This window comes from Artemia franciscana, chromosome 8 (genome assembly GCF_032884065.1).
Source record: "Artemia franciscana chromosome 8, ASM3288406v1, whole genome shotgun sequence".
Lineage (NCBI taxonomy): Eukaryota > Metazoa > Arthropoda > Branchiopoda > Anostraca > Artemiidae > Artemia > Artemia franciscana.
In genome coordinates this window covers 22,435,989-22,450,849 of record NC_088870.1, presented here as the reverse complement: position 1 = coordinate 22,450,849, position 14,861 = coordinate 22,435,989, and the positions used below count along the sequence as shown (strand labels likewise).

The window sequence follows — 14,861 nt, the reverse complement described above, 5'->3', positions numbered from 1 at the left end:
GATGAACAGGTGACCTTAGGTAACGAAAAGATTGATCAGGTTGGGAGCTTCAGTTACCTTGGTAGTATTATTAGTAAAGATGGTGGGAGCAGTGAAGATGTTAAAAGTAGAATAGCTAAAGCTCAGGGTGTTTTTTCACAGTTAAAAAAAGTTTGGAAGAATAGAAAGATAAGCCTACAAACCAAGATTAGAATATTGGAAGCTACAGTGATGACGGTGGTCAAATATGGCTCTGAAGCATGGACACTCCGAAAAGCAGATGAAAATTTACTAGATGTTTTCCAGAGAAATTGCCTACTGATTGTTCTGGGTACCCGGCTGACTGACCGTATTTCAAACAGTAGGCTATACGAAAAGTGTGGTTCAATCCCGCTTTCTGGGGCTATAATGAAAGAAAGGTTGAGATGGCTAGGCCACGTTCTACGGATGAAGGATGACAGATTACCGAAGATTGTCCTTTTTGGCCAACCGTCTGGGGCTACACGGAAAGCAGGTCGTCCTTGTCTGGGTTGGGAGGATGTCATAAATAAGGATTTAAAGGAAATGGAAACTTCCTGGGAGGGTGTAAAGAGGGAGGCTTTAAATAGATTAGGTTGGAGGAGGAGCGTGCGTAGCTGTGTTGGCCTCAGGCAGCTTGGTGCTGCAGTGAGTTATTAGTAGTAGTAGTAGATGGTAGAATTTGCAAGTAGTGGTTGTTACAAACAGTTACAGTCACTGCGTGAATTATTCGCAGTCATCGTAATCACAGTTGCAAGCTATTACAGTCGTGATCACAAGTAGGTGGAGTCGCTGTCTTAGTTAGTCGCAGTTGCAAGTTTTTGCAGCCCTAAGTAAACACAAATGTAGGGATTCAAAGTTGTAAATCATCGCAACAGTAGTGGTAGTAGTAATAGTAGCAGTAGCAATAGTAGCAATAGTGGCATATATAATAGCCGTAGAAGAATTAGTGGTAGTAGTAGTCATGGCTGTAGCAGGCCAGAAAGTTTAACTTTAATACTCTCAGCCGTTTCTTAGATAATGATGATGTGTTATTTTGACAACTTAAATGCATTTAGTGTGTTTTGATTTTGTTCAACATACACCCCAGCATCCTCTAAAGATTTTACCTTAATGTCCTTAGCTAATCCAGATGTAGCCCCGAAAGCTTCAACTTGGTATCTTTATACGTTACAGCGATATTGTAAATACGCCCATAAAGCAAACTTTGAATGACATGTTGTCTCTTGACTTAGTTCAACATTTTTAGTAACATACTCAGAAATTTTAACTTTAATACTCCTAGTTGTTACTGGCATTTTGAAAATATGCCTTTTTGACAGTCAAATAGGACCTCTTGATTTAGTATTGTATCCTTTCAAACTTCCACGAAATAAAAACTTAATACCTTCTTCTGTTCCTAAGACATAGTGTCCACGCTATTTTGACAACCTGCAAGCACTTAATCCCTCTTGATTTAGTTCTTTAGTAGTAGTAGCAGGAGTAGTAGTAGTAGCTATGAAAGTTTAAACTTATTACTCCCAGCCGTCCTTGAAATATATTTCAAACACCCTGCTAACAAGCAGCATACAAATAGCGCCTATTAATTTAGTTTTATAGAAGCATAAACTTTCCCAGAAAGTGTCTAATCTATACCCTATTTCAGTCCTAAGATGTCCCTCCTATACTAATTTGACAACCTGGATGTACTTCAACTATTTTGATTTAGTTCAATAATAACAGTAATAGCAGTAGAAGTAGGTGCAAAAGAAACTCTAATATTAATATCCATGAAAATTTTAGCTTAATATCTTAAGGCGATGGGGGATATTGCTGATATGCCTGTTTGAAAACCAGCATTTATATATTGTATTTGGATTTAACTCCACATTCCTTTCCATATACCTTGAAAGTTCGAACAAAATATTCTAATCTGCTCTTTATATATTACGGTAAAACCCTTTTGACAACCATCTTGCGCATAGTATGTTGATAATTTTACGATTATACCCTTGATATTAGCTAAAATAGTAGTAGTAAAATTGGGAATAATAATAATGATCTGTCTGATAGTATTAGTAGTCGTGGCATTGAGAGTGTTAACATAGTGCCATTTTGGTTAATTTGACATCCCCTCAACGTGACCTGATAGTTTTAACGTAGTATTTTAAGCCATGTATATTTTTTGCCGATACGGCTTTTTCAATAACTTACATGCACTTAGTATGTTTTGATTTATCCCGATATTTCCCTCAGCAGTCGATGAATTGTTTACCTCAGTACAATTAATCTTATTGATAGTAGTACTAGTGGCAGTAGTACTACAATGGTCAATTTTGTCTTCTAATTTCCTTTGAAGAGCAAATTCACATTTTTTTTTTTTAATATTACAAGTTGTACACATGAAAATAGCTTAAAAACTTACTAAAATTGTAATTTTTAATGTTTTAAAGTCATTTAATTATTCAAAAAGTGAATTAGAAGGAGTAAGTGATCAAATTTTTGCTAACCATGCTGTTGGATTTTTCGATGAGAAGTCTATTATGACGGCTAAAATAGAACTTTGTTCTCGTGTTTATGAGGATGAATGCGCACAAAGACGCCAAAGTGATCAAGCAAATTACCGTAACATTAAGCAAATAATAGAGATCTTCCAGAAATGCGATACCGAAAATTTGTCTTTGCCGACATACGTGATAATTTTGCCCACTTGGTTTTTCCTACTAATTTTGGTTCCTATTATTCCTGCTGTTGCTTATTCTGTCTTAGCCTTAAGGTTTGTAAGCATTAAATCGGAACTTAAGCAAATTCATGAAAAGATTTCGTCTTAAAACTGTATTTACCTCCTCTTAGCATCTCCGGCCCTCAGTAACTGAATCATGATCAGACGAATATTTTTATTTAAATGTAAACAATCATGCGAAGCATCTCAAAATAATAGACTGTATGCCAGGTCATGAATGCATTCATAGCATTAAGCCCTCTGGCGATATTCTGGTGGTACGAATTGGTGAGATTACTGCAAAGGACTTTTGCAATACCATTCCATCCGTTATGAGAGATTAAATAAAAAAACTAGTTTTTTTAACTGAAAGTAAGGAGCGACATTAAAACTTAAAACGAACAGAAATTACTCCTTATATGAAATGGGTTGTCCCCTCCGCAGTCCCTCGCTCTTTACGCTAAAGTTTGACTCTTTGCCACAATTCTACTTTTTAAAACAATTAAAAACTTTAGCGTAAAGAGCGTGCACCTTTTTAGCGACAACCCATTTCATATACGGAGTAATTTCTGTTCGTTTTAAGTTTTAATGTCGCTCCTTACTTTCAGTTAAAAAAACTAGTTTTTCTTATTTAATTTCTAAACGTTTTTGAATTAATGCATGTTTGATTTTGGCTCTCCGCACATAAATTATAGAAATGAAATTAGTATATTAATTTTTTTGGCTAAATGGCTTTCTCTTAGTTTTGGTCAGACGATTTTGAGAAATAAGGGGTTGGAAGGAGGCCTAGCTGCCCTCCAATTTTTCGGTTACTTAAAAAGGCTACTAGAACTTTTAATATTCAACGAACGTTTTTACTAGTAAAAAATATACGTAACTTAAGAATTAACTTACGTAACAAGCTTTTATATTCTTATATTTTTATTATGTGTACGAGGGGGTTTTTACCCTTTTTAATACCTCACTCTTTACACTAAATCGCAAGTTTTGTCCCAATTCTTTAAGAATGACCCCTGAATCAAAAAGGCCGTAGAATAAATAGTTGAAATCACTAAAAATATTTTAGCATAAAGAACGAGGTATTTGTCTCCTCCTAAATACCTCCTCTGTATGCTAAAGTATTTTTAGAACCCCTCATATAGGTAATAATCTCTTTTCGTTTTAAATTTCAATGCTATTCCTTACTTTTATTTGAAAAAAGTTTTCATTTTTTTTCCATTGTTTTTTTTTTATAGTAATGCTGGAAAATCCTGCGCCCTTTTCATTGAATTCTTCTTCTTATACTTTCATTGAATTTTTCTTCTTCATTGAATTTTTCAAATTATACTCCATAATAGAGAGGCTCCGAACACCCAGCATTGTATATTCAGCTCTTAATTTGACGTTTGTTTCTAACGTGACCAGATTCGTCCTGCGCCCTTTTCAGTGATATTTTTCCCCCATGGCATATTTCTCCATGGAAAGATCCTCCCACATAGCCCCCTCCCTCAGCCCTACCCCCAAAACCAAAAAAATCTCTACACTTCCCAATAACCATTATTATATGTAAACACTTTTTGAAGTGTTTAAAAAACATAGTTATTATGATTTTCGACTATGCTAAGCAAAATGGCTATCTCAAAATTTTGATCTGTTGACTTTGGGAAAAAAATGAGCGTGGGAGGGGGCCTAGATGCCCTCTAATTTTTTTGGTCACTTAAAAAATGCACTAGAGCTTTTCATTTCCGTTAGAATGAGCCATCTTGCGACACTCTGGGACCACTTGGTCGACACGATGACCCTGGGAAAAACAAACAAACAAACAAACAAATAAACACGCACCCGTGATTTGTCTTCTGGCAAAAAATGCAAAATTCCACATTTTTGTAGATAGGAGCTTGAAACTTCTACAGTAGGGTTCTCTGATACGCTGAATCTGATGGTGTCATTTTAGTTAAGATCCCACGACTTTAAGGGGGTGTTTCCTCCTGTTTTTCTACAAAAGGCAAATTTTCTCAGGCTCGTAACTTTTGATGGCTAAGACTAAACTTGATGAAACTTATATTTTTAAAATCAGCATCAAAATGCGATTATTGTGATTATTGTGATGTGTAGCTATTGATATCAAAATTCAATTTTTTAGAGTTTTGGTAACTATTGAGCCGGATCGCTCCTTACTACAGTTCGTTACCACGAACTGTTTGATAGTGACGTCACATCTCCTCATATCTTAAGTCTAAGGGTATATCAACCTATTTCATGGGGGGGGGATGCTAATTAAATGCGGTAGTGCTACTTATGCGAAACGAATAGACAATTCTTTGGCTGTTAGAAAACGTTTTTTAAAATGTTGCTGTGCTCGCTAATGCACTTCGACTTGATATAAAAGTTGGTATGAGATATATCGAGTTTACGAATTCCAACGCCCATCCAAATGCTCTGATTGCCAATCACCTATTCACTTAAAATCAAATTGTGGTAAAGAAAAACACTGCTCCCGTTTTGCAGGGCAACATGAATCCTTGCCTGATTCTTCGTGCCAGGCCACACCAAGATGTGTGAACTATCAAGGCAATCGCATGTCCTTTTTATTAAAATACCAAATCCTTGGTGAACTTTTGTCGAAACGGTCATCATATACAAGAAAATGAGTGCTAGTACTAACATCACTATATGCTCGTTCAATATTAACGGTATGAAGCATAAAGAATAAATAAATTTCTTTACATCAAAAATTAGAAAATTTTGATGTTTTATTCCTCCATGGACGTCTCCTACTTTTAGTAAGCTTAAAGTCCCTACGCAGAAGTAACAAACATTTAGTTTTTTCTAAAAGTGCCCGCAAAACCTCTGGCAGACCATCAGGTGGCCTAGCATGTTTAACAAAAAGACGTCGTTTTCACCTCCCCCTTCATGTCATCTCGAGAGTGATTGTCATATTGCTATTTGTCTTGCCAGCCTTGTCCTCATTAATGTTTATTTCCCCTGTGACCAGAAATCCCTCCGAAGTTTTAAAAAATTCACAAAATCTTGCGCATTAATAGTCTTCTAAATGAGATTGAGAATAATGGACAGGACTGGTTATTAATTGGTGAATGGACTGTAATATTAGCTCTTCATTAGTGTTGACTCAGCTTCTCTTAGACTCATTACCAAGTAGTTACAAAATTTTGAAGAAAGATGCCTCCCATTGGTATGTAATAGTGGCTCACTTTTGGACATTGACGATTGTATCGTTTTTTCTGGTCCCATCTGTGGCGAAGTCTATGTTGATCAGGATAAACGTGATTATGACCATCTCCCCCTGTCCCTTATTGTTACCCTTAATACTACAACAGAGAATAACCTTCGTCCTAATTCTAGAAAATGGAATTACAAAAGAGAATGCAACACAACTGACTAGCCTTTTTATTTTTCTACACTTTCTAGCCTTCTATCAGCGATTAAAGTCCCTTTTAATTTGTTTTGTACAAGCGTTGGATCCCCACAATCCAGAATTCAACTTCATACAAATTATAGCCACATTGTGTCGTGGTTTAAGAGAATTGAAGAAGCACCTGTTCCCTTATGTCACTTTCGAGCCCAGACAATAAGTTTAATTTGGAAGAAGGACCCAGAGCTCAAAGCTATAGGATATAGGGGCTAAATTATGGCTAAAAAAATTAATAGCCTGCGGCTGCCCGGTAAGGGGTAATGTTCTCGATATTAAACAAAGAACAAAGCTGAATTTTGAACGTTATCGTTGAAGAGAGAGGCCGAACTTGCTATGACTCCTAGCCAGTGAAAATGTCACTGGCATTAAATGACATTAAATGATTTAAATTAATTTAATGACAGAAATTAATTTAATGACATTAAATGATTAATGTCGCGGAGGTCGATTCATCCTCTATGGCCAATCAAATCCTGAATATATCATGGACCAGTCATTATAGTAAGATTTTCGATACAGTTATATATGTGATTCATTCTCATTTTGCCATCCTCTGTTCTAATCTGTTGTGGAAGAAAATATTTCAAGGTCATTTAACACCCATTTGTATTGACCGTGTCAAAATAAATGTGGAGATACTAAATTAAAATCTTGTGGTGTCGATGACATCAGTGCTTTTCACCTCAATACCTATTCGGACGAATTAGTTTATCACTTCCAGGTATTCTTCCAGCTGTGTTTACGCTCGTCTTTAGTCCCTGATTCTGTTTCATTTGGTAACATCACGTCAATTTTTAAGCATGGGAAGGGTCCAATAGCTTGCGCTTCGTATGGGCCTATTATGGTTGCTTGCGCTTTAAGTAGAGTATTTTAATAAGTTTTGCTCCCTGATTTCTTGTCTAAAGCAGATTTTATGTATGATTAGTTTGACTTCAAGCCGTATAATTATAGGATGCCAAAATGTTCATTGGGCTCTAGCTTTGCTATTACTTGAAGCACATAAAAATGTTTTTGTGGTTCTTTTTTGTGCACTATATGTTTCAAAAGCATTTGATTCAATATGCTATGGCCAAATTTGGTATTCTTTAAAGGCTTTTCAACTTTGTGGGCTTAATGATATTGAAAGTAAACCTAAAATTGGGTACGTAGAAGTTGTCCCAAACCTATAAAGATTTTCACAAGAGTTTGTATCCAGACTTTATTCTTCATATTGTGTTCAGTCTATATTGTTTCTGTCCGGTTTGCACCCTATTTTCAATAATCAAGATTTAAGAAACATCAGAGTTCTGTATTTTTTTTGTTGCAAATATTTATTGTATCTGCCACGTTCTTATAGAAACCAGAAGATTATTAGAAAGTTTTGTGACACTGATATTATTTATATTTCTAAAAACTATGCTTAGGTGCTTATGCCTGTCAACGCTTGGGTCCTTGCCTACCGATGATGAGATTAAATTGTCTGTGTTCTTTTGTTTTTCTTTCCTTTTTGGTTTTTACTCTGTTTAAATTGTTAAAATAAGCGGGTGATAAATAAATTATTATTGTTAAGGCTCAACTCGTATGCCAATTTTGGCCATGATATAGCATACGGTGCTAAGGTGTAACTTCCTCAATGAACCTCATACTTAGTACTGTTGCTAAGAACTTGACTAACATCTACTTCTTCTTACGGGCTAACTTCTTTAGCTTGCCCTCACATCAACCATTGAAAACCAGTACTCTGATGCTTTGGGGGAGTGTATGAGCATTCTCAGGGAAATATCGTTAACAGACCTGAAACAATCGGTTTTGATGAGCTTCCCTGGTACATTTCAAATTTAGGGATAATCATTAAATAAGAAAAAAATCACTTTTTAATTATCAGGCAACAGTTGACACAAAAGGAGTAAGATTGCTCACTTTCGTCAACTAAGGGCTGGGACCTAAGATAGCCAGCAGGGTGACACATTCTTATGAACTGTCCAACAGAATTTTAATTCAATTTCCTGATATTTTTAAGGCGGAGTTGAAGGATTTAGGACTAAGACATTTAAAAAAAATAGAGAAGAGAAAAACTGAATATGCTGATAGCTCCACGAAATCGTTCAGCCAAAGAGCTTGAGGAGAAGCACTATTTTCATTGGAAAAGTTTTTCTTACTGGCCATATTACCTTCGCACCTCTCTTTTTCTTCTAACAATCCTTTTTTTTTCTGTTTTTCTCTTTACAATTCAGCATATCTCTGTTTTGTTCCACAGGTTGACACAACGTATAATTATGAAGATTGACTCGTTCATTTTTATAACTCTAAAGATACTTCCTACCATCTCAATCACTTTCTCATCGCTTCATTTGATTTTTTTGATCAAGTATATTAAAATTGTAAATGTATTGGAGATAGCATCTGTAAACTATGTCCATCACTAATTTCAAGGACCATGTTTCACGAGCATAAAGCGGGAAAAAATAAGTAGCTTTTTCACAAGTTCTACCTGGCTTCACAACAGTGACTTCATCCTGGCTCTAAATTGAATTTAAACTTGCTAAGCAGTTCAGGTTGCCTCAATGCATACAGCCGCTTCTTTAGAATGCCCTCCATTCAGCATTAGTATGATATGTAATTCTTTCCTCTTAAGGCTATTTCATGATGCTTTTTGGTCTGAAATCCCCAGAGCATTACTTCATAGGTAATATTTTTTTCAACGATTATTGGTTTTTCTAAATAATCTTAGTTTGAAATTCCCCTCAGCATGTAGGACAGGGCTTTATACTGTAATCTTCAATATTTTAATGTTCAAGGGAATGTTCCCAAAAAAGAAGAAAAAGTCAGTAATTCTTCAATCCTGCTCAACGTAGTTGTGAGCTACATACCTTTATTTTGTTGACAGTTGTAAAACTCGTTTTCTGTGATTATTATGAAGCCATTTTATTCATTAGTTTTAAGACTTTATTGCATTGAAAATGATTATATGGAGCCTTTTATTAGTTTGTTTTTGCTAATTTTGTTTTGAAGAGGACACAATTTGTTGTATCTTGTTTATTCACTTTCCTGTTGGGTTTTCAGATCATTGTATGGAGATCAAACAAAAGGCACTAAGAAAACCAAACAAAAAAGCAAAGAAAAACCGACTGAGGCAACAAAACATAATTGCGGAAAAACAAGAAAATAAATGTGTTGAAGTACAGGCTGGAGATGAAGACCATTTTCAGGTCTCTCTTGACGTTTCAAACACAAGAACAAGCTTTGGAATTCAAGGTTGGCTGTTTTATGCTATGCAATTAGGCTATTCAATATGCTATGCAATTATGCTACACAATTTCGTAACACAATAATTGAATTCATTTCAATTTTTACACATTGATTCTTAGTTCCTTTGGTCTTCTCATCTAAGTAACTCTAATAGCTTCTGTTTCTTATGTGGATCGGTCGCGACAACTGTGTTTTATTAATATTGATGGTGGTTTTATATAATTTTTTGTTTTAATCTTTGTTTTTTTCATCTTTGTGTCTTTTGTGCTGAGGACCCCTAGTTTACATACAGGCGAAATATCCGCGTTGTTTTAGTCTTTCATCTTTTCATTCTACTAGTAGAAGTTTCATTTTATGTCCTTTCATTGAGTTTTATTTCTCTTTATTGTTGTTTTTAATGGCTGGCAAGTTTTACTTAAGAACTTTCATTTGTCAGTTGAACCGGCAACAATAAGCAGCTTCTGTCAAATATTATTTTTCTTTGGTAAATATAACATACAAATTTTTTAAATCAACACATTTCCATAAAAAAAATACAAGAAGGGATTAGTAATTCTGATATCTTTTATGATAAATATCATTTTGGAATTGAAAATGAATAAAAAACAAAAAAAAAACAAATTAAGCCTGATGGCTTTAAGTCAAGTGATTTTTGAGCAAAAACTGACAAAGGCTGACAAGTTTAAAATACTTTTGTTTGAGAAGTTCCAGTATTCGCATGTTTTTTATCCTCGCTTTTGTCTCAGTCATGGTATTAAGAATTTTTCATCTAAACCTCTTAGTAGCCAACAGGAGCAGTTTGTCGAAGCGTTCTAAATTACGTTTTCCTACATCGATTGCTTAGTCAAAAATAATTTTCAAGGTGGAGTCAGGAGTTATAGTTTCTATTGATAAATTCGAGGCTCTTCAACCATTTAGAGCCGCGATCGTAGGGAAATTAAATATTTTTATTACGAGTAAAATTCAAAAATATATCACAAAAAAGACACTAAAATACTCTCTACTTTGACAAATGATAAGGCCTTTATTATCTCTAAAGTAGATAAAAACAACACTATTGTAACTGTGTGTACTATTGCTTATGATCATGAATACCATTTTTTGGAAACCATTTTTTACAAAAAACAGGATTTTGATCCTATGGATAAATATGTAAAGGAGACAAGAAAAGAATTGGAGTCACTGAAAAACATTTTACACATTACCCCACAATTTTATAAGAGATTTTATCATAGAGATTCCTCCGGACCCTAGATCTATGGTCTATCCAAAGCTCATAATACAGGAACCCCCTCTGTGCCAATATATCTACTTTCTCGACACCTGTTAAAAAATTGGAAAAGTGGTAATTGTTGGCAATGATTCCTAAAAAATCACAACAAGGAACACAAAAATAATTTTTGAAATTTCGAGTGATCTTGCTAATATGTTGAAAAATCTTACAGTGGAGGAGAATTCAATTTTCTTCAGCTCTGATGTGATTTCTATACATTTAAATTGTAATATGAAGTCCAAAAGAAAAATTCAATGTGTAAATACGAAAAAGTCCAAAGATATATTAAGGATTAATTTACAAAATCACTTTGATATAATACAGGATGTAAACATGGCGGGCTAAGATATTGATGTAATCATGAAGCTGGTTATCCTTGTAAATGAATATTCTTTTTATTTTGGTTTTAGATGAGAATATTACAAACAAATTTTTTGTCTATCTATGGGGACAACCCTCTCTCTTTTGTTGGCATATCTTCTCAGAGACTCTTTTGAAACCTCCGTTATACACAGTTTTAGACTCTTCACGTGTTTCAGGGGAAGATTCATGGATGAAATGGTTTGGATTTGGAAACATGATTTAGATTCCCTAGACCATTCCCATAGACATCTAAATAGTTTTTATAAAAATGTAAAACTTACAGTAGTTTTTGAGGAAAATAAAAAACTACCTTTTTTATATTAAATTAATTTAAAAGTGATTTCCTTTTAGTTTTTCAATATATAGAAAACCAATGCATAATAATAGATATTTGAATTTTCATTCGTGCCACCCTGTTTAAGTGAAACAAGGAACTTTGGTTTCACTGGTGGATGTTACAGTCCCTCATCACATTGGATTCTCAATTGTTGTATTTAAAGGATATTTCATTTTGTATTAGCTACTCAATCAAATGCATTGATAAAATAATACAAAATAGACGTATTAAACATAATAATAGAATTATTAGAGTTTCGCATTTTTTTAAAATTAAGTGTGTTTAAAGGTTTCTTTAACTTAACCACCTGTTTTAGGAGAGATAATTAGGCTAATAGTGAGCAAACGTAACATTGATACATTTTTCCAATCGATGAGACTAATATTTAGTCTCCCTAATTCAGGGAAGGCTTTAACCTGGGGAAATTTAGATAGCCAGGTGTTCAAAACTCCTTGTCCTTTTTGGAAGTTTTATATTGGTGGAACTCACCAATGTTTTCTTTAAGAAATTATTTAGCATCGCAAAACAATAAAGAAAAACCTACAATTAAGCAATCCTCCAGAAAGCTTTTATTGGCTCTGAGTGAGCATATTTTCTTACATCCTGAACATTTTGTACAGTTTGTTGAGGCTACGGCTATTTACAATAATAAAGGTATTTCTTAGTGGGCAAGGGAGGCTATAGAAATTGCATTGAGACTAATAAAATAAATAGAGACACGGGAAATTTAAATATTGACCTAATTTATGATAGCTTTTTGAAAAATGAGCCATTGCTCAGTAGAAAAATTAAAATTTTACAGAATAACAAGGAGACGAGATTTCTTACTAGACCAACAAGAATTACCTCAAGAATAGCTTATAAGAGGATTATTTCGCAACAGAACAATTCAATTCATTTTAATTTTTACACGTTTTACGTAGCCGGTTTGGTGTTCTCAACGAGGAGATTCTAAAAACTTCTGTTCCCTACGTGGATCGGTTTTGAAAACTATATTTTATTAATATTTGTGGTGTTTTTACTTGTTTTTAAGTTTATTTTAGTTTTTTCATTTTTTGTTCTTGTTTCTTTTGTGCTGAGGACGCCTAATTTACACACACACGAAATATAAGCGTTGTTATAGTCTTTTATCTGTTTACTATGCTGGACGCAGTATTCTTTGTTGTCTTTTCATTGAATGTTATATCTCTTTGTTGTTGTTTGTCATGGCTGGCCAGTTTGACTTAAGAACTTTCATGGTAAAGAACTTAGAGTTTGGATAACTTAACCCTTTCATGCCTGTGGTCACCATACGGATACCGCTCGCCTCCTTTTTTTCTCTCGACTCGACAAAGTCACAACCGTGATTTCTTTTCCACTAGATAGCGCTTGGTTGACTCTGTCACGTTTGAATTTATTGTCCCTCAAGACTTTACCCGAGCGGTCGAGCGAGCGTCCAAGTTTAGACAAAACATAAAATGTCGAAAAAGAGAAAAGGTGCAGATTTCGACCTCGATGACCTGGACGTTTCTGGTAGGTTCAGAGCCTAATTATGATCTTATTTTGTAGCTAAGAATGCGTTCTTTCGAATGAGGTATCACTAGCCTAATTCTGAGCTGTAGTTTAGCCGCAAAACAAGGTTGCTCACGATCGGTTACCAAATGGTCACGTTAGGCATTCAGTGCCAAACCATACCTAGGCAGATTTGTACAGCAAACGAGGCAGCAAGTCCTTTTTATGATAGGGAATAGGCACATTTTCTTTCTGTTCCTCCTTTTTACTGAAACAAGAGTAAAAAAGCTATTTTGTGGGATGCCTCAGGCAAGTGTTGAGGCCAATGGCCTATTTTATTGCAATATACTATTATTATTTAGTGATGCACTTACCTTGAATTTCTTTTCAGCTGATCCAAGCACGAGCTCTGACTCCATGAGAGGTCATGGTCCCAAGCCCTTGGAAGAGAGACTGATCAAGGAAAGAAGTAGAAAAGTTACCAAGAAAATGACTGCAGAAGAAGCAGCAAGGCTTTTATTCATACCTGATTGTGATTCAGATCTCGATATCTCTTCCGACGACGACGACCCAAACTGGGCACCAGACAATCCAGATCAAGAATTTCAGCCTTAACGTTCTCTCAACTGTTATGGCAATGAAGACGGAAGAGATGAAGAAGATATCAACCACACAGACGACATCCCTTTAGCAATGCTTGGCAGGTTCGAGTTAGACAATGGCGACGACACGGATCAATTCGATTTGCCTCTCCCGGGCTTGAATGATACAACAGCGTCAAACAGTTCTTCAAGCACATCATCAGCACCAGTGTCAGCTTCTTCTGCAATACAGTCAGCAACAGTTACTGCACCTGCTGAACCCTTTGTCCTTGCAACAGCTCAAAAAAATGCTCCTTCTCAAGCAGTGGCCGGTCTAGTAACTCTAACTGATGCTCCTCAGGTCACGGCAAAACCAGTAGCAAAAAAGAAGGTAGCAAAGGAGACAAAGCAACATAAGTGGATAAAAACGGAGCCCGAACCTCGAAATATTACATGGAAGGGTTTTATGCCACACTATGACGAGGTACAAACGCCCTTTGATCTCTTCCGAATGTTTATCACAGAAGACATTCTTTCAAACATTGTAGACCAAATGAATCTGAATGCCATGAGAAAGAAGAATCTTGATCTGAAACTTTCCCTTGAAGAGCTGCGCAGATTTCTTGGAGTTCAAATGCTTATGAGCATTCTTAAACTTCCGGCTATTAGAATGTAATGGGAGAATGAAATACGATATTCCCGGGTGGCAGATACCATGAGCAGAGATAGGTTCATCAGCTTGAGGTCTTTTTTCCACATTTGCGATCACACTTTAATGATACCGAAAGGGGAGGTTGGTCATGATAAACTGTTCAAGATCAGAAGACTATACGACGCATTCAGGGAAAATCTGAAAAAAATAGACCCTGAAGAGATCCAAAGTATTGACGAACAGATGATCCCATTAAAAGGAAGAGTTGGATTTCGACAGTACTTGAAGGACAAGCCCCACTCGTGGGGTGTAAAGGTTTTCAATAGAGCCGGCATCAGCGGAATAGTGTATGACATAGAGATATATACAAGAAAAGGAGCGGTTGAAATTTCTGAACTTGGCCAAGGTACTGACGTCGTCCTTCGGCTTGTAGAAAATCTGCCAACGTTCATGAACTTCAAGTTGTTCTTTGATAACTTCTATACTGGCATCGATCTCATTCACAAGCTCTGGGTTGAATATGGCATCGAGTCATGTGGTACGATACGCAGCAACAGAATGAGGGGCGCTGTTCTAGATACCGACGCCAACATGAAGAAGAAAGGACAAGGATCAGTGGACTTCCGTTTTGAAAGACATTCAGAAGTATCGGTAGTAAAATGGTATGACAACAAACCAGTCCATTTGGCTTCTTCATACTGTGCAGTCACCCCAATTGATAAGTGTCAGAGATGGGATGGCACAACACGGAAATACGTCGAAGTTGATCGCCCCCGAATCGTCCGTAACTACAATAAATCAATGGGGAGCGTAGATCTTGCTGACA

General features: G+C 35.7%; 1 protein-coding gene across 3 annotated transcripts in view; it reads left to right on the top strand.

Annotated features, from left to right (window-relative positions):
* LOC136030151 (eukaryotic translation initiation factor 4 gamma 3-like) overlaps nucleotides 1–14,861 on the top strand; it is a 119,685-nt gene that overhangs the window by 68,051 nt on the left and 36,773 nt on the right. For all 3 annotated transcript variants that reach the window (XM_065708855.1, XM_065708854.1, XM_065708857.1), the window contains one exon: nucleotides 9,153–9,344. In XM_065708855.1, the coding sequence (XP_065564927.1) occupies nucleotides 9,153–9,344 (192 nt within the window). The remainder of the gene's footprint in view (nucleotides 1–9,152; nucleotides 9,345–14,861) is intronic.